The 18,241-nt window shown below is 43.8% G+C and overlaps 3 protein-coding genes across 8 annotated transcripts in view; 1 reads left to right on the forward strand and 2 right to left on the reverse strand.

Moving 5' to 3' along the window:
- The window catches only part of GNAZ (G protein subunit alpha z), a 102,103-nt gene extending 89,931 nt beyond the window's left edge, over positions 1 to 12,172 (reverse strand). Inside the window, exon 1 of the mRNA XM_087768508.1 lies at positions 11,265 to 12,172. The gene's annotated coding sequence lies outside the window, so the exon portion shown is untranslated. The remainder of the gene's footprint in view (positions 1 to 11,264) is intronic.
- On the forward strand, positions 148 to 5,462 carry LOC104011445 (radial spoke head 14 homolog). The gene is made up of 4 exons (XM_087768325.1): positions 148 to 172; positions 2,526 to 2,751; positions 4,122 to 4,255; positions 5,221 to 5,462. The coding sequence occupies exons 1-4, from the start codon at positions 148 to 150 to the stop codon at positions 5,460 to 5,462; spliced, it is 627 nt and encodes a 208-aa protein (XP_087624451.1).
- A 2,372-nt stretch (positions 12,173 to 14,544) lies between the features above and the next one.
- SLC5A1 (solute carrier family 5 member 1) overlaps positions 14,545 to 18,241 on the reverse strand; it is an 84,417-nt gene continuing 80,720 nt past the window's right edge. For all 6 annotated transcript variants that reach the window (XM_087768668.1, XM_087768669.1, XM_087768667.1 and 3 more), the window contains 3 exons: positions 16,865 to 17,080; positions 16,451 to 16,553; positions 14,545 to 15,595 (listed from right to left, as the gene is read on the reverse strand). In XM_087768668.1, coding sequence (XP_087624794.1) covers positions 15,372 to 15,595; positions 16,451 to 16,553; positions 16,865 to 17,080 — 543 coding nt within the window. In that variant the 3' untranslated portion in view covers positions 14,545 to 15,371. The remainder of the gene's footprint in view (positions 15,596 to 16,450; positions 16,554 to 16,864; positions 17,081 to 18,241) is intronic.

Consider the following 18,241-nt stretch of genomic DNA (forward strand, 5'->3'; position numbering starts at 1 on the left):
AAGAGGGAATTGGAAATGAAGATGATGGGTTAAAAAAAAGGCTTTTAAGTATTTGAAAGCAAGTGCAAAAAATAGCAATGAAAACCTGTCTGGGAAAGAAAACAGTACATCTGCCAGCACGAGCAAGGTAGACAGAATGCTGGAGCAATGGTTGTTACGGAAAGACGGAAAGGTAAATTAAAGGAAGCAATGGCTTTGCTGGGCGCAGGCCAGAACGCCGACTGCTCCGTGCAAGAACAAGTGTTCGCCTGTGAAATGCTGGGATGAAACGGTTATGGGTGACACTGTCCCAGGGAAGACTGGTATCAACGTGACTCGAAGCTACACAAAGGCTCCGGAGGAGCGTGGAGTTTAAACTTCAGTTCCTTGCTACTCTTATTTACATTTACGTTCAGTGTGTTATCTTATCTAGAAAGAATGAAATTACTTTCAGGTCAAGTACTCCAGATGTGGTTTTCGTTCAAAGGTACCACAGACCACCTGGTAAAGCAGCTGTACAATAACTAGGTGCTTGCTACAGGGAGCGTCAGCTTATAAGCCCGCCACCTCAATTCATTGATCTTCCTCTGCAACTGTACCTCCCAGATTTTGATTTTTTACTGGTTTCCACAGCACCTCAGACTGCAGAAGTGCACGTGATGACTGTGTGAGCAGTTTGGGTCTCCCAGTTTCACACACACAGGCCCTGTAGTTTCTTTTCATTAAAAACTTTGGGAGGAGTTTTAAAAGGTGACTTTGAAAAGTCTTGTCTTTCATAGGCTGTTTCAAAAGACCATTGGGAAGCGTGGCTAAACCAATTCTGGATATGATTTCTAGTCATCTGAGGCTGCTTTAAGTTCCTTCCATGGGAGCAGTTTGGTAGCGGGTTCCCTGCTGCCTGGGCCTCCAGAAGGCAGGGAACGTTCCCAGCCGTGGCCGTACCGCGGTCCAGCCCGCCCATGGCCTTCCACACCTGCAGCCTCCAGCCCAGCCGCGGGCAAGCCCTGCGGAGGGGGTTAGGGCTGGGGGACGGGGTCAGCCGCACAAGCCGGGCCTCCTCCTCGGGGACCTCTCCGAGAGTCCTCTGCCAGACCAACAGCCCAGGGCTCCTTTATCGCATCCTTCTGCGGGGACAGCATGAGTGGGCTGGAGCGGATCCGTGAGGATTTTCTTCTTTTCCTTCCTCCAGGGGACATAAATACAGGGTGGAGGGGTTTTTTTACTATGAAAACACCAACCCCCCACCTAGCGATACACAGAGCCACAGCTTCAAAGATAACATTTTTTCACTTTCCGGCACCAGGAGAAATCCTTGTTTTTAAAATGTCGTTACCCTTCAAGAGTGAATTGTCTGAATCTGTTTTTCCTTATTATTTGTTTGAATTCTCCCAGCAACTGACCTCCAAATGTAGCACAGGTAGCAAAAGCTGTAACAACATCACCCCTAGGTGTTTCTTTGCATGTGCATTAGTAAAGAGGATCCTAGTAAGTTAGTAACTTAAGAAGTTATTCAGTGTCAGCAAAACCTCAGAAATACGCGCAACCGAATAACCTCTAGATTAGAATCATGTTTTTCACCTGGCTGTCAAGTTGAGGGATTTCTCCCGTGCGCTACCAAGGGCCATTAAAATCTCCTTCCCGCTTGTCCATTTACCCCTGGCTGTGGAGATTCATTTGAAAATACCTTGATGACTCTTCTCCCCAGAACTGCCTTATCTAACCATATCTGAATCACTTCGAAAGGAGCCACATTTCTCCTAGCAACAGAGGAATCAGTCTTAGCAACAAGACAGCTGGAGAATTTTGTTTTCACATAGTTACTCGTGGACAGTACGTTCTGCTTTCCCATGGCATTGCTGTTTGGGTGTTGACTTAGTGTTGCGTAAGAAATGGTACAAATCAGACACTTGCTCACAGCAGAGGCATCGCTTGCAGGGCAAATGGCGCTCTTTCTGCCTTCGATGCTATTTCCTTTAGGAGACAGTGCAGGAGTACTGACTGCTGGAAAGCTCAAAATTTAAGTTTTCCCCATGACAGAGTTACTACAAAGAAACGTGTGAGGAAGCTGACAGTTTCCAAAACCTTGACTTCCCCCACAGAAACCATAGTGGAAAGTCAAAGTATTCGCTCTAAAGGCTCACACCTCAGCCTCTCGTAGCACCTCTTCCTGTTGAGAACAGCTAGAAAGGCTGGATATGAGGTGACTTTTATATATACATATTTTTTCTTATATTTTCTTAGCCAGAATAATTTGGGGAGACATATTATAGCGGGGGAAGCTGGGAACATCAGAGCAATTGCCATTTTGGTTTTCACCTGGGCTGCGGCTTTACAGGACTGGTGGGGAAGCTTCCTGAGGAAGCAATGCTAAGGTGGCATTTCTGAGCAGAGCAGTGGTGTAGTAGTGTCCATCTCCCAATCCCACATCTGTGTAAGGAAATGAGTTACCATATGTATTTTGATCCTATTAAGAAATTCAAAGTGCAGGTAGAACTAGTAAATGCCCTCACGCCTCACCCATGGTCCTTCTCTGTCTGCTCCTGCAGGGGCTGCTGGCATACTGCACGCCGGCTTGGTTCCCTTACTTGTATCCAAATTGAAGACTGAGTCGGATGGGATCCAGGAGCTGGTCCTAGATACGCTCTGCAACTGTCTGCGTGTGGAGGCTTCTGAAGCTCTAGCAGCTGGTGCCATTACTGTCCTGAAGGGAAAGCTCACGCAGTCATCAGTGGCCATCAGAAGCAAAGCGGCTCGGGTCCTGTTAGAAGTCGGGTAACGAAACCTGTCTATAATGCTTGAGCCCAAGAAAATACTCATTTAATGAGGGAATCAGTGTCCCCAGTTTACGGCTGTGTTCCACTACACGCTGAAGCTGTCACATTTCACATGTAAAGCAATATCAGCCTGAATGCACACACAGGTAGAAAACTTCTAAAAATCATAGCTGCTATAAATCACTCAAGAAAGCAGATGCTGAGGAGGAAATGCTGTTCCTTCTCCTTCCATTTGTCTTCAGTATTGGCAGTGAAATCAGGATTATTTTTTTTTTTTCCTGGTGCAGCACTGCAGAGGAAAAATTCTTGCAGGGGAAATGATGTGAAAACAAGATTCTGACCACTGTGGAGGCAGGGAGAAGCTCCCTTATTTTTTTTGGACAACCGCTCTCTCTCAGAAAATTAAAAGTCCTGGGAAACTTTCAATGTGATTGAGGACAGAAATAGTTTTCTGGCACGGGCTGCTACATACGTCAGTGATGGATCAGAAAAAGCAATCTTTATATTAAATTTGTATATCAAACACTGGATGATGAAAGGAGCAACTTAAGTCCGCTGTCCTGCAATCACAAAATATAATAAAAGTACTCAACAGATGTCTAGTTTGAAAAGGTCTGCAGAGCACGCCGTTTCCATACCAATTGGCACAAGACACCTCCTAATGCCTATAACAAAGCAAGGTCTCACAGGAAAAGAAAGAGTGGAGGTGAAGCGAGTCATGGAAAGCAAGCAGGAATGCACCTGGAGCAGGGGCAGCAGCTCCCTTCTAGGTCCCTGCAGTAACCGGGCCACATTAAATATTGCCCGCATTAAAGAGGCTGGAAAGAAAGAGAAAATTGACCTCGGAGAAGAACTAATTGCAGACTCCTAATTTAGCAGGTTTTAAAACCTGTATAGGGTTCAACAGCCAGGTTTCCAACTAAATTGCCATTGGCACCACCAGCACCCTTCACCCTGCATCCTGTTACATGCTGCTGCCCATCAACCTCCAGTGTACCATAGAAAGCAAAAAAAAAAAAAAATCCAACCACCACCTAAAAATAGCCTAAAAACTTGTCAAGCCCCCCCGCCCCCCCCGGTTAATATGATATCATCAGTATTGTATCAGCAAGTAGATTTCATAGACACCAGGCACAACCAGACATCCCCTTTCTTCTCTCTGTGGCCGGGTAGTGGTGCTTGCCATCCGTCTGACAGCCAGGACGCTGCAACTCCAGAGAGCAGAGATGAGGGCTGTCAGCACTGCTGTCACGAAACGACGGAGGGCTGCAGGGGTCCGGGCGTGGGGAGGAGCTGTGGGCAGCTGCACGGTTAGCAGCCGCAGGTCAAGAAAGCAACTTAACCATCTTAACCATCTTTTCTGCACAGGAGTCATCCAGAGGGAAAAAAAGTGGTATGTGAAGAAGTTATTCCTGTGCTGGTGAGCCTGTTGGAAGATACAGATCCTGAGGTCCAAGCTAGTGCAACAGGAGCCCTGATGTTTGCTACTATCACACCTCAGGGTGAGAGACAGAGGCGGTTCTGTCAGGATGCTTTCTGGAAACCCAATTCCATAACAAAACTTCTGCCCTGCTCCTCAAGTCCTCAGTTTCTGATCGTGTTAAAGCTCTTCAAGAAACTATAAGATTGGGACATTTCTTTAGATCTGTCTGGAGCAGCTATTGTTGCTGCCCCGTAGCGTGTAGAGAGGACCGTATATTTCCCATCTCATTCACCTGAAGTAGGTCCAGAAGTTCTTTGCCAACCCCCACGCCTCATTTCCCTCCGGAACGCCGCGCCGCGGGGGAACGCTGTCCGCACAAGGCCGGGCCGCACGGAGATCCGCTGACCTGAAGCTGCTCTCAATCACCATCCTCAACAGAGGAGCACTACTTTCTGGAAACTCTTCCTGTGGTTAGAGAGGCAGTTTTCCTCTCACAGCTGGGAGAGGAATGAATATTAATAAGGTCTGTAGTTCTCCCAAGTAAGTTACACGACACTGAAAATACTAACTGCTAATTTTTCAGTGTGATGAATGAGTAATTAGACATAAAAGACTCTTAATAACAGCAGTTGTGTTCCAGTCCTCCTCTGCAACTGTCCCCCAGCTTCCGAAGAAAACACAGGAGTGGATCTCATGTTTGAAGTGCCTTTAAAAATAAAGGAATGAAGGATGTTCTTAAGGGCATCTACCCCCCCCCCAACAGTTTATCCTATCATTTGGTGCCTCATATATTCTTAGATAAATTTGTTGCAAATGAAATAATAATGTGTAAGGCAGATAAAGTTAACTAAGAAAGATATTTGTTTCTTCAAAATAAACAGCTGGCAGCTGCCTTTGGTCTTCAAAAGAAAAGCATGTCCTACCTCTTCACACTGCACCCTCGGGGTGTTCAGAGCTGTAGCTGGGCAGAGTAGAAAGCAGCAATTCAAAAGTGTGTTGGTTGTACGCAAGAACACATTTTAAAGCCAGTTTCTTTCTCTCCAGGGAGATTCGCAGCCCTAGGTGCTGAAGCCATTCCACCTTTGCTGAAGTTGGTTGCTGAGGAAACCAGCAAAGCCCGTCTGAGCGCCATCAAAACCCTCACCGTGCTGGCTGAGCTGCCAGAGGGCCGCAGGACGCTCCTAGACCACACAGATACGTTTCAGCAGTGCCTGAATGATCCCTGCGAGGCAGTGAAAAGAGCAGCCAAAATTGCCATCGGTGTCATCAAATGGAAACCTTTCTGAAGACGGCATGTTCCACAGAGGTCTGTTGCCCTCTGTTGTTGTCTGGCTGTAAAAGTTGCATGATTATACGAGACCTTCAAAACCAAAACTCTCTTCCCTGGTTACTCTGGATCAGTTCCTCCTGAAAAGTTGTTTGTCAACAGTTTCGTGTCTATATTGCAGGTCACAAGCAGAATAATGTGCAAAAAGAAAGCTTAGGAAGTCTAGACTTCTCCACCAGGAGTTATTTCCCGATTTTCCTGTGATACAAGAACCAATCCTTTTTGTTTTCTTCATAAAGTTCTCTCTCTTTTTTTTTTTTTTTTTTTTTTAAATCTCAGCCTATCAAACATTAATCAATAATTAATTATATTAGAAAGAAATGTTCGGAATTAACCTCTCCAGCAGTCTTGTCTATGCTGAGAAATTGGCCTAATGACAGGGATTTACACGAGTTTTGCGGCAAACATTTGTTGAGCATGGGATTAGAACCATTTACAGCATCATCACACAAAAAGCAACGGCAATGTCATAGAAGGGCTTCCCCTAGAGAATTATGAGACTTTCCCCAGCCTAAAATATAACCAAATACTTATCAGCACGGGTCTAACAGATGGAGCTGCTGACAAGACTTGCCAGCGGCGAGTCTGGGGGAGGTGGGCCCTGCTGCCCTGGGCTAAGAGCACTCAGCCTAACCCTGTCCCCATGACGAGATTCATCCGTGCAACGCTCCCGTACCCCCAGCTGATGACCGCTCAAGGAGACCTTCAGGAACAGCCCTTGCTTTACTTCGCAGCCCCGCTCTTGCTGTGTGCGTCAGCAGCCGCTCCCTCAGCCTGAGCTGCAGTGATGCCTCCCGTGTTTTTAAGCCGGTGAGGATCTCCACAGCCAGGCTTTCTCCTTCTGCGTGCTTGGATCGAGGCTCAGGGCTGCCACGCGCAGTTGTCTACGCTTCGGGTAAAAGGAAGAGAAGTCACAAAGACTTTACTAGGGTAGCCCTTGGCAAAGCTCTGTTGGGGGCAGCCCCCGCTGCCTTGAACGGGAGAGGGGTCTGACCCCTCTCTGAAATTGGTGATAGCATGGAACAAATGTGCCTCTGTGTTTGTGCTAGTACTTGGTATTTTGTAGCTTTGTACAGCTGTAATCTCTCCTTTGAGTATATATAAAAACTAACAAACATAATGGAAATGGAAGTGTTGTGCCAAAACTGAAGAGCTTTGCCATTGTGGCTTGCTTTTGAGGGAGAAGGAGGGGGCGAGAGGAAAGCTGATCCTAATGTTGTGGTGTAGTCCAACAGGAGCTGGACAAGACGATCTCCAGGGGTCCCTTCCAACCTCGAATATTCTACGATTACCAGCTGCCTAAACAGAGAGAGGAGGATATAAACAGAACAGAGAACTGAAAACGTTCCCTTATTTCGGAAAAATGTGTTTCTTCTTTTTGTCTTCAAAAAAACTCAACAGTTTTTGGTTTTTAAAAAACAAAAACACAACTTTAACATCATAGGATGGAGAATAACACAGCAAGCTCAAGCTGTTTGTAGAAGCGAGCCTATCCAACAAGGCATAAATTGCCTGAAGGAAGGTAGTTCCTGTGGTTAGAGCTGATGGGCAGTTGAAACGGTGGGAAGTTGAGGAGCATTTTACTCCCCGTGTAGCCAAGGCCAGGGCACTGCAGATAGGTTGCAAACTTCTCTGTCTGGAGTTGTGAGCGTGTAATTTAAAAGGCACCAGCAGAAGGCTTGGGCAAAGAAATAAAGCAAGCTGGCAGGACAAGTCCTGACCATGCTCAGCGACCCAGAAAGGGGCGACAGCGCAGCTGACTCAGCTTCAGTGGAAGTCCCATTGGCTTTCACTCAGGTTTTGCTCTCACATGGTACTTTTTAATCTAGAAGTTACCAAGTTGTAGCTACAAAGAAGCCGCATCATCTGTACAAAGGAACTCCTTTGTCAGGGCTGCTTTCCATTGCAGAAACCCACTGTCACACTGCATTACCCTGGTACAAAGCATAAACTTATTCTGTAGGAGCGATTAAAGTTAAAATGTTTCTCTTCCATAACCTACTCAAAGGGTGAATTTCCTCTCCTATAAAGGTGTGATTTAAAAGCATGGAGTCAGGTGGATTCTTTCCCTCTGGGCAGGATCTTGGAGGAGCTCTGCCTTTTAAACACACGTTACGTACATAAGGCACTCGTACTCAATACATACTGATGCCAGAGCATATCCAATTCAATAAAAGGGAGCCAGGCAGCTTAATAACACGCTAAATGTTCAGGAAAGGACATGGGAGCAACAGAGGATGGTGGGCTCACCTGCCCTCACAAAACTGCTACAGGAAAATGCGGTAACAGTGATCATTTTAGCTCGGTTCCAAGCTTCCATCACAGCCTTCCCCGGTAACTCAGGTATCACACTTCGAGTTCACAGAATTATGAGCTTGTTCAGATGTAGAATTAAGACCATCCAGCCCGAACAGCTCTGACTAGAAGAAATTTAGCTGACTTGGACCTTAAGTACAGCATCCTGGGCACCTGCCTGACCGCGGCTTTAAAGAGGATACAAGCTGTTTCCCAACGAGGCTCTATGTGGTGTCAATGCTCGGCTCACGTACACGCACAACACAAAAACGGAACAAAGCCTTAACTGAACTCTGAAACATGGATGCGAGAGGTACCCCTTCCACATGTCAGCTTTTGTCTCAGCAATTCTTTGGCACTATTACATCTGACAACATACAACACGATATTTCAATCACAACAGTAATTCCATTTGGCTATATTGACCATGTACTGCCTATAGAAACACCAAAATTCAAAGCCTGTGTACAGAACAGCCATGAACCATTATTAATTATTTTTTTTTTAACTTATAAAGCTATATTTACTGTTATTGGAAGGACTGCCGATGACAAACGTTTGCAGGAGCCCAGCACAATGTATGACAACGGGTGCAGTGTTAAACAGCCTGTGTGAAGCATAGGATGCCACAGAGAACACGAGCTAATGCAGAAATAACCCCATTCATTGCAGCACACTGTTTTGTCATCTGTGGTGTTTCTCGAGCTGTGTTAGCTCGGTGTCCAAGCGTTCGGTGTCTCACGCTGGGTTACACTGCAGGAGGCCGGGCAGGAGAGCGCACGGCACAGGCACGGCACAGCAAAACCCGGCGCCGCGAGGGAGAGAAGGAACAACGTGCAGAGCTACCTGATGCAGCAGAGAAATATCACACATATGACCCTTTGTCATCTTGACTATACGGAACCTGAGCTATGAGGTAAGTTTTTATTCTACAAAATCATTTTTCAGGTGTATTAAAACGTAACACACAATTGCTCCCATAGTAATATACTGATTCCGAAATCTCCTTCCTAAAATGAGTTTCTCAGCCACAGTTCGACACCTGAAATGTCCCTTCACGTTCTTCAGAAAGACCTACGAGATCTCAAATGTAATTGAAATCAGCCAAATAGGTAAAACTCCCAACTAAATGCCCCAACGTGTTTCTTTTCCCCAGGAAAATGTAGACATGCTTTCTTTTTATGTTATTTGGAAGGAAATAACATACCCTGTTTAATAAAAGAAGATATAACAAAAAAGGAGGAAATACAATTTTATAGGGCTTATACTATAGGCCAACCCATTGATTTAGTAACAAGGCACAAAACCAGCGTGTAGATATCAGGACCATCCACCAATGTTAACAGTTACTAAGATGTCCAGTAATTCTGGGGATATGTTTCAGCGTATTTCTGAATCTCCCTGTTAAAGCAGTGGCTATAAGATGGGAGATGAGATTACAGCTCCGAAATTGCCGTTGGGAAATGAAAGCAATCACGAATAAGTCCTTGAAAAAGTTTTCACAAGTAGAGAAATTGATGGTGAAAAAAGGAAATATCCAAGCTGACCCCGAACACGTTTGGATGAGAGACAAAAAACAACCCAGTGGCAGGAACAGAAATTATAGGGTAAAAAGAATTGAGTAGAAAATCTTGGATTTTTAGGTTTGGCATTCTCAGTACTCTTATTCATTGTTAAACTAACTTTGATTCTATAATTTAGCAAATAATCATTTAATGAGTTTTCATAGCTAAAAAAAAATATCCTTATGATTAAGGATTTTCTTTTTCTTCTGAGGTACACTAAGTCTTGAAAGAAAGGAGAACAAGATGTACTGAAGTTACAGGAACACCGATTTATAAATCAGGTTGGAGTTAACCCAAGATATCCTTTGGCCTTAGCAGTATTTGGGCTTCTGTCAGTTATTACTTAGCTGCCGAGTACAGCAATGCCCTTAAGACAGTGCACAAAATGAAAAATGCATCCTAAAATTCTTCTAGTACTGACGTTCCGATAAAACGAAAAGGTCACCTGTCCTAGCAAGTCCAAGGGCAGGAACAGTTTGGGTCGTGCACCAACAAGACGAACGGTGCTGAACGGGCACCCTGCAGTACCAATAGCTTTCTACGGGCATTCTCTCTCTTCTCAAATTAGGATGTTTTCTGACCCAAGGCGCAGGTTTAGTCCTAGAGACGCGCTTGCTGGCTTTGCAGTTGTCTTGGTGCCGAATGTTCGTTCAACATGCAGCTAAGGACTAAGGGCCAGGGAAAGTACTGAAATATAACGCCTGTGGGGAGTGCCGTGGCTGGCTATAGCTTTGGAATGAGAGACAGCAGTCCCTAATTTGTGAGGCTGGGCAATTAATGAGCACTCTAGGTGTCAGTAAAATAATTAGCTGGATCAAGGAACCACAGCTGATGAATGCTTCCCCTTGGACTGACTTAGGTTTCAGTTGAGTATGCTCCATAATAAAGCTGCCACAGACTTGGTCACAAAAATGCTAAAGATCCTGTTGAATTGCTTCATACACATTATAAACACTTAAATTAACATGTCAGGATCTAGAACTCTCAATACACTGTAATTAAACTCATTATTTCAAAAGAAATGTGGCGTATACAGCAAGTCTTTGTTTTTAGCACTATATGCTCCACAGCGCTCTACGCTACGATGACGTTAGCACTTAGGCAGATTTTTAACATCAATGGAAAATGATTTGTCTTTTTAGCTTGAAGCCAGCAATGATTAAGGCCCAGATATAATTAACGTGGTCCTGGGTCAATACTGGAATTAGTTCAGTTACACTCTACACAAACCAAGTTCACAAATCAGCTGCCTAACATTTCTCAGCGGTTGCAGAAGACAGGACAGCTGCGTTCATGCCAAACAAGACCTGCTGTATGAGCCTTGCATCCCACCCAGGCAGAGCTCATCTTCAATGCACAAAGGTTTATATTCGTTTTTTCTAACAGTTTCCAGAAGGTTAAGAATATTATGGCTCTTTGTTCTTGCAACTACAGACTCATTTCCCTGTCCCCATTTGCTTTCAGAAGTCCAGGAGTTGGAAACCATTCTGTCCTGCTCTGGAAAATGAGAGCTTTTGATTCTCTCTCTTCATGTTCCAAAGCAGGGAGTATTTCTGCTTCCCACCACTACATTTTCTATTTAAATAAATAAGAACCATATTAAAAATGCATAGAAGTGAGAGATGTGTCCAAGGACAAAATAAAAGAGTCTGGGAAAGTCAGATTTGGCTAAGTACATTAAGCCGGAAGGGCAGAATCTCTTTTCTGCGGCTACAGACAAAACTAATATGCTGAAAAGCTCAAGCACAGGACCTATTTTTAGCAAGACGTAATGCGAATGAATGAAAACCATTGTAATAATTTGGTTTAAGATACTCTGAATATAAGCTAAGTTTTAAAGTTACAGGCTCCGATACTGTAAATAAAAACGCTGCACAGAGGAAGGACGAGCTGGCGCTTACCTCAGCTTGAAGTTCTTGCTGCTGGTACCTGAGGAGAAGTAGGGAGCGGCTCCGGCGGTGGCCCTGCCCGGTGGGGAACGGCTCCAGGGGAGCTCTTCTCGTCCGCAGCTTCCCGTGGTAGGTGACAACAAGATGGAGCGTTCCTCAGGAGGGACAAAGAAGCCAACCTATTTTATTAATAGTAAGGGCAATAACCTCAGGCACCGGCGCTGCTTATACTGTCTTTCATCAGAACAACTAGTACATATTGGAGCCAGCGCAGTTTTACTCCATCCTTTAAGTTCTCCCGTACAGGCCTGCAATACACACTCCATGAAAACATGCCATGAATCACCAAGTAAAACCGGGTTATTCTGCATTCCTCGTCTTTCTCAGTGATGTATCGCCCTCTGTTGTTAAAGCTGGGATGCTGTAGTTTAAGTTAAACAGACGGGAAGCTCTGATCACTGCTCTCTTCCCTCCCTTTCTTGCTACCACAGAGTGACACCGCAGGTGCAGGACACAGAGACCTGCCGCTAGGACGTGAGATCATTAAATAAATTTAAAAAACCCAGCAGCCTTCCTCAGAAGAGCTTTGCTGTGACCCCACAGCCCGTGAACAACCCTTCTCTGCGCAGCGCGACTGCCCGTCCCCAGGAACATCAGCTTCAAACTCTCCTTCAGCTCGACGCTTCCAGCCAACAAATTCAAGTGTTCTTCAGAGACAAGAACCAAGGCTCTGCAGCTTTCCTCCCAAACACCGGTCACCACTGGTGATACCTGCGTTTATCATCACTCCTTACTCCTCGTTTTTGTGCCAGCTTTTATTTCGTATGAGCCTTCCCAACTTTGCCGGTTCAGAAGGTGATCAGAGCAGTTGAGCCAATTAGCCATCGCAGCTGGTGGTGCGCTGATCATGACAACCACTTACACCTGAAGCACTCGCCCTTGGGCTATGTCCTGATTCACCACGGACCTGCATTTTGGTTAAAACCAAACCATGCTTTCAGCAGATGTATTCCAAATTAAGGCACAGACCTTCCCTCCCCCAGTGATCGTTGCATTTCAGTGCATGAGCTTTTTCAGTAACAAAATAGGAATAAAACCAAATTCTGAGTTTTCAGAACAGAGTGTTCTCACGATCATTGATAATTAACATTTGTGAGGTACTTGATACGGAAAAATGAAAACATAAATGAAGAGTAGTTACCCTTTTTCAGGACTTGGCCTGAAAATTATGTAGTAATTCTTAAGTGGAAGATCTGATTTGTTTAGCGTGTGTTCTTTATATAACAGTGTTGTAATTGGCTTACAGTGCTGCTAGGTGGATTTTAAATTTTATTTTATTTTGTGCAGTTCACTTAAAATATTTCTGTGCGTTTAACTAAAGTCCACTAAAATAAGCTGCAACCCTCTATCTTACCTGACAGGGTAAGCTGGGATGTCTCAGCATCACCTGAAACAGAGCTGTGTTATGCTGCTCATGCCATGCACGTGTGTCGTGCTCTTAGCCAGAGATACATCTGGAGTCTCTCCATTAACCAGAAGTATTTCAAATTTACAGTCAAACGTGGGAAAGAGGCATGTGCTCACTGTTCCCATTCCTAAAGCATGGGATGGTGTAAGCTACTTTTTGGGTTTTGTCCGGAGTGCCCCACAGCAACAGCTCTAACACGGACAGAGATCCCCTGAGAACTGAAGGGAAGTCGCTTTCTTCCTTAAAATCACGAAACTGCCTTTGAATGCAATAGCTACCAACCTGAGGTGGCATTTAACTATTAATCTAAACATAAAAAGTTTTATCAGCTGTCCACAATATCAGGCAATTTTTCTATGAAATTCTACAAAATGAGAGGAGCACTCCAAGCAGCAAACCTCGTGTAAACGTCGGTACTCTGCCCTCTACAGCATCCAGTTTTCAGAGCCGAACGAAGGCAGGTTGCTGAGGACGCACAGTGAGCGTCCCCGGGAAACTGAGAGTCGGTTTTTCGAAACTCTTTAATCCTGGGGAGGAAAATGAAGTGACAGTGCCTGATTAACCAGGAGGTCATCTACAGGTTGCTCAACCTGCCAGGAAATCATTTGTGTTATTTGTCTTCATCCAAACAGTTGTATGATTTCACCACATTTTTCTTTTTGTAAGAAAGCATGACAAAGAGGGATCTGGGCAATCCTCGTTAAAGTCTTTCCTGTTTGTTTGTCACCCATTACTATTACTCAGAGCCAAAATCTAGACACCAAATTAAGTTTCGCTGTCTTCCACCATATTACGTAAAAATCCCATCATTTTGTGGACACCAAATACTTCAAAATATACAAATACTTTAATACATACAAGTCTTCATAGTCCATTAAATATAATTAATTCCATGGTCTTTAAAATACTCTGTCACTGTATTAACTGTAAGAAAAGGGTTTGCACTGGTATTTATGTGGTAGCGATTTGATCTGGCCTATGCAAAGCCTTTCAGTGTACTGCAGGGATTATACAGGAGAGCAGCGATCCTGCGGAAGAGCAGCAGTTCTGCTAGAATCCGAGCACGTTGGCTTAGATCCAAGTGAAGCAAAGGTACTGTCAGAGCTTTTGAAGTGAGCGGGATTAACGCCACGGGAGTCAGCACCAGTGTGGCGTAGCAGATACAGAGAGACTACGCTGGCTTCCTATTTGGATGCACTTATTCCAAGCCTGGTGCATCCTGCTGTAGAACAGCGAATGCTCTGAGCCAACGCAGCACCCCACGGTACGCGTGCAAGAGGAACAAGGAATCGTGGTGCAGCTTGACTGCAGCAACCGGTGTCTTCTTTTTACACTTGATTCCCCAGGAAGCTGAATTAGATGGTAAGAAGATCTATTGCTTTTTGCTTTCAAGTGTTTACCTTTTCGTGTATCTCCAGCTGGTATCAAACTTATCAAGTGGAGACAATCAGACTGCTTTAGCTGATATCCCACAGCTGTGACTGTTCTCCTTCATGAACGGTGAAGTCACGCTGTCATACAGCATGAATTCTATTTCTCAATGAAATCTTCAGAAGAAAGATTTATAGCTTTGCAGAAAAGCAGCACGGAGCCCTCAAATGTACGTGAAAGAAAAACGCAAACCCAGCGTTCTGATGCTTTGGACTTTTAACCATGTGCATGGATCGTTTTGTAGTACAGTCCATAGGAAGAGGCAATACATTAACACCAACCCCATGATAAAGAAGTCCTAGTAATTGTGGGTAGAGATTAACTTTGACATACCAAGATGGGAATTGATCGGTGAGAAATAAATATATATATATACACACACACTCACACATATATATTTTAAATATATATAATATATATAATGCATATATAATGTATATGTATATATATGTATTTCATATAAAAAAGCTTCACATTCAAGTATAGATACATATTAAAACATAAAGAGAGGAGGAGCTTTTGAAGTTAACACTAAAGAGAGAATCTATCGTAAGCAGAATTCTTATTAAGATCACCGAGACGTGTTTTCCCTAATTTCAAAATGCGGTCAGGTCAGACGGTTAGTGTTCCACTGATTACCGAGAAACACAACGCAATGAAAAGTGAGAAAAAGGGAAAAAGTTGTAATGGAAAGGTAGGTATAGTGTCAAATACATCCATATATACATAAATCCTTTACTTAAGATATCCCACGCTTGGGGGGAACAAAAATGATTTTTTAATTTGAATTCATAATACGGTCCCCTCAGTTGTTGTGGGTTCCTTGTAATCAAATTATCATAGCCAAAGGAAAAAGAAATTTGAATGATCAGAAGAAAAAGGGTTGAAAATCAACCCTGATATGAAATATGGCTCATGCAGCCTTGTTCTGCACCTAAAATATGAAATGTATCACCAGTACAGAGAATATTGGATGGAAATTCTGAACGTCTTTTAGCCCTGGATTGATCCAATGTCTAAAGAGAAATTCTCTCTCTTGAAATCCCAGGGGCCTTCATCTTTAGATTCTTGAAATTATGGTCACAAAATCAGCGAGTAAATCACCCTGATTTTTTACAAATGTAGACACTGAAAATACTAAGTGTATCTAACTGTGTAAATCTACAAGTCATCGGTTTTGCTTGACAATACAGTACAAATTCAGAGCTGTAATCAGAGGTTTATGCAAAGAAGGCATGGCAAAACACAGCCACAGTCAATAGGATGATGCCGTTGATATTCACAACATTTCTCCAAAGCGGCACTTCGCTTGTGTCAGTCAGTTTCTTCTTCAGTGCTTCCTCCTCCTCCTTGCTCAGTTTGGGTGCTTTTTGTTGATCTAAGCCACAGAACCAGTTGTACGCTTTCTTAAAGCATCCCGGTTCTTCTTCACTTTCCTCGTTAACTGGAAGGAATAACACACTGGTCATGAAACGTAAGCATGGACCACTGCACGCACAAGATCTCTGTGACTGAGGACATTCCTGTACTTAATACAGCAGTTCTGGTTTCTGGTCATAGTTACAAGGAAACATTTCAGTACAAGGGAGTACAACAATCAAGTTAATGTTGTGTTTTCACAGCTCACTTGGAAAAAGGGTGATTACAGGTTGCAAGAGAGCCTTTTGCAGGAGACACTTGCACCTTTTGCAGCCTAGAGACTTGGTCTGGTATTGGAGAAGCAAACCATGCTGCAAAGCTTAAACTCCATTTTTCCAATACTTTCTACACTTTTAATTAGAAGACAAATAAACGGATTTGAGGATACTTATGAAAAGGAAGTTGGCAGCAGAACCAGAAACCCAGCAAAGAGAGCAGGTGGTTTTGCCCAGATGGATGTCTGGCAGTTCTCTTTCATGGTGCCTCACACCACATCCTTGCTCCTTCAGTCCTGGCTACTGCCCACGATTTCCAAGTAAATTCTTGTTGTTTCATTCCAAATGCTACAGTCTCACACAGTTCTGCCAACGCGCACCACCTCTGCCCTAAAGCATCTCCATCGTTTTAGTCCTAGCACTGCCACCTAGCTACCTAGAGAACAAGATTTTCTCCCTTCAAATCCACTTCACTTTGGATTTACACTGAGGCTGACAGATTGGTAAAAGGCAGCTCACTAGCCATGTAAATATGTGGGGTTTGAGGTTTTGTTGTTGGGTGGGAGGAAGTGTGTCTTTGAGTATCAAGCATGTTAATGTTTCTTCAGGAATGAAATAGGGGTACTCAAATATATTGATAGAATCTGTAGATATTCAACAGTTACCTGATTCCTCATCTTTTTCATCAGCTCTGTCCTGCTCCTCATCTGCGTCAAGATCAATACGTTCTTCTGTGCTGTTCCGCAAAGACCAGCACAAGCGGTAAAGCTGCCGTGAAACATAAAATGAGTTTATAAGTCTACAGCCTTACTACACAGAGAGAAATCAGTCTGGGCAGCACATGAACAAGCTATAAGACCATGGCATCCCAAATGTCTGTTAAGTCAACTTTTAAGATTATTAGGAGTCACTGAAGATTTGTGACAGATAAATGAAGGCTATTTTCTTTGCTTTCTTACAAGGACTATATGATGTGGGTAGCTGAAATGGCAGGAGGCAATATACCAAGTACCAGTGCTTAAAACTAGTGGTTTCATTGAGTTCCACTTCTTGAGGAGCAGGACTGCAATAATACTCACATGTACATCAGGAATGGGCTTAGTCATGAAGGAGACTGCCAGGATGACGATGGCAGAAACCCCAAAAAGAATCATGGCAAAGTAAAGGTAATGAATCCCACAGATGATGAATGGGCAGTTGGAAGGGTTCACACAGTTGCCGGTTCCGTAGGCAAACTCTGCAATCATTCTGCTGAGTCCAGCTAGCAGCCCAACCATCAGGCCCCAGAAGGCACCCTGCAGACAAAGTGACAGAAGTTATCAACATGAGTCAGTTCAGGCATGAAAATAAGCTCTAAACTCTGAATAGTTGCTGGAGGAAACATTCAGGTAGTTCTGTGTTACGTTGGCCTTGGCGCATGGGTTTTAACCCAGATACTTTCCGTGCCCGTATTTACAGCTCAGTGTATTAATACAACTTTCTCAAAGTTCATCCACCGCCCCACAATGTTCTCCTTACACAGGACAGGCTCTAGCTGCAGACTACGCATCCCAGGGGACGTTCTCATAGCTTTTTACCTCTGAGTAACTCCCTGACCGTTCTAGCCTGATGGAACCAGCTAGCAAGTGTGTGTCATTCCTCCTGAAATACGTGCCTGGTTTATTTTCTAATGCATTGTTAGTAACTAGTTAAAAGTTACTTCTCAGCACTTCCAGTGGATGTTTTGCTGCTAGGTTTATATTACTCTAGCCCAAAGTATAAAAGACGCGCAGGTCGGTCTGGGCACAAATTGAAATACAGGAAATTCTGTTTAAACATAAGTATATTTCTTTTTTACTGTAAGGGTGATTGGAACAGGTTCCCTAGAGACACTGTGGAGTCTCCATCCCTGGAGATATTCAAAACCCAACTGGACAGGACCTGAGCATCCTGCTCTTGTTAGCCCTCCTTTGAGCAGGGAGGGTTCACTAGTCCAGAGGTACCTTCCAGTCTCAACCGTTCTCTGAGTTTGTGGAGTGAAAAAAAACTAATGATGGTAACACAAATTTATAATTCCCGATTAAAAAATATTCTAGGTTTAATGCTGGGTTTAAGAACAAAACAGTTTTGATTATTCAGTGGTCAAAGTCACAAAAATGTTTCAGAGTAGGACAAGATAGTTAATTCTATTTCTAGCAGAAAGAAGAATTACTCTGAGCAAGAAAATGTTGATAAATCTTATAAGTAATTACAATATTGGAATTTATCTTATGCAAGGCTCCAGTTCTCAGAAGCTTTGATGCTTGTCTCCCCTATTTACCCAAATTTAAAGTGTTCAGTGTACCCAACCCCCCGAGGATTATACTGAATTCTTACTCAGGTAAAAGTCCAGCTAAAGTCAATGACAGATTTCCACAAAGGGCACAAAGATTTAATCCATTTGTGAGGTTTAGCTATATTGGAATAGGAAATGGAAC

Source organism: Nipponia nippon, unplaced genomic scaffold (assembly GCF_047370975.1).
Source record: "Nipponia nippon isolate SJK-2023a ecotype South Korea unplaced genomic scaffold, ASM4737097v1 scaffold_30, whole genome shotgun sequence".
NCBI classification, from domain to species: Eukaryota; Metazoa; Chordata; class Aves; order Pelecaniformes; family Threskiornithidae; genus Nipponia; species Nipponia nippon.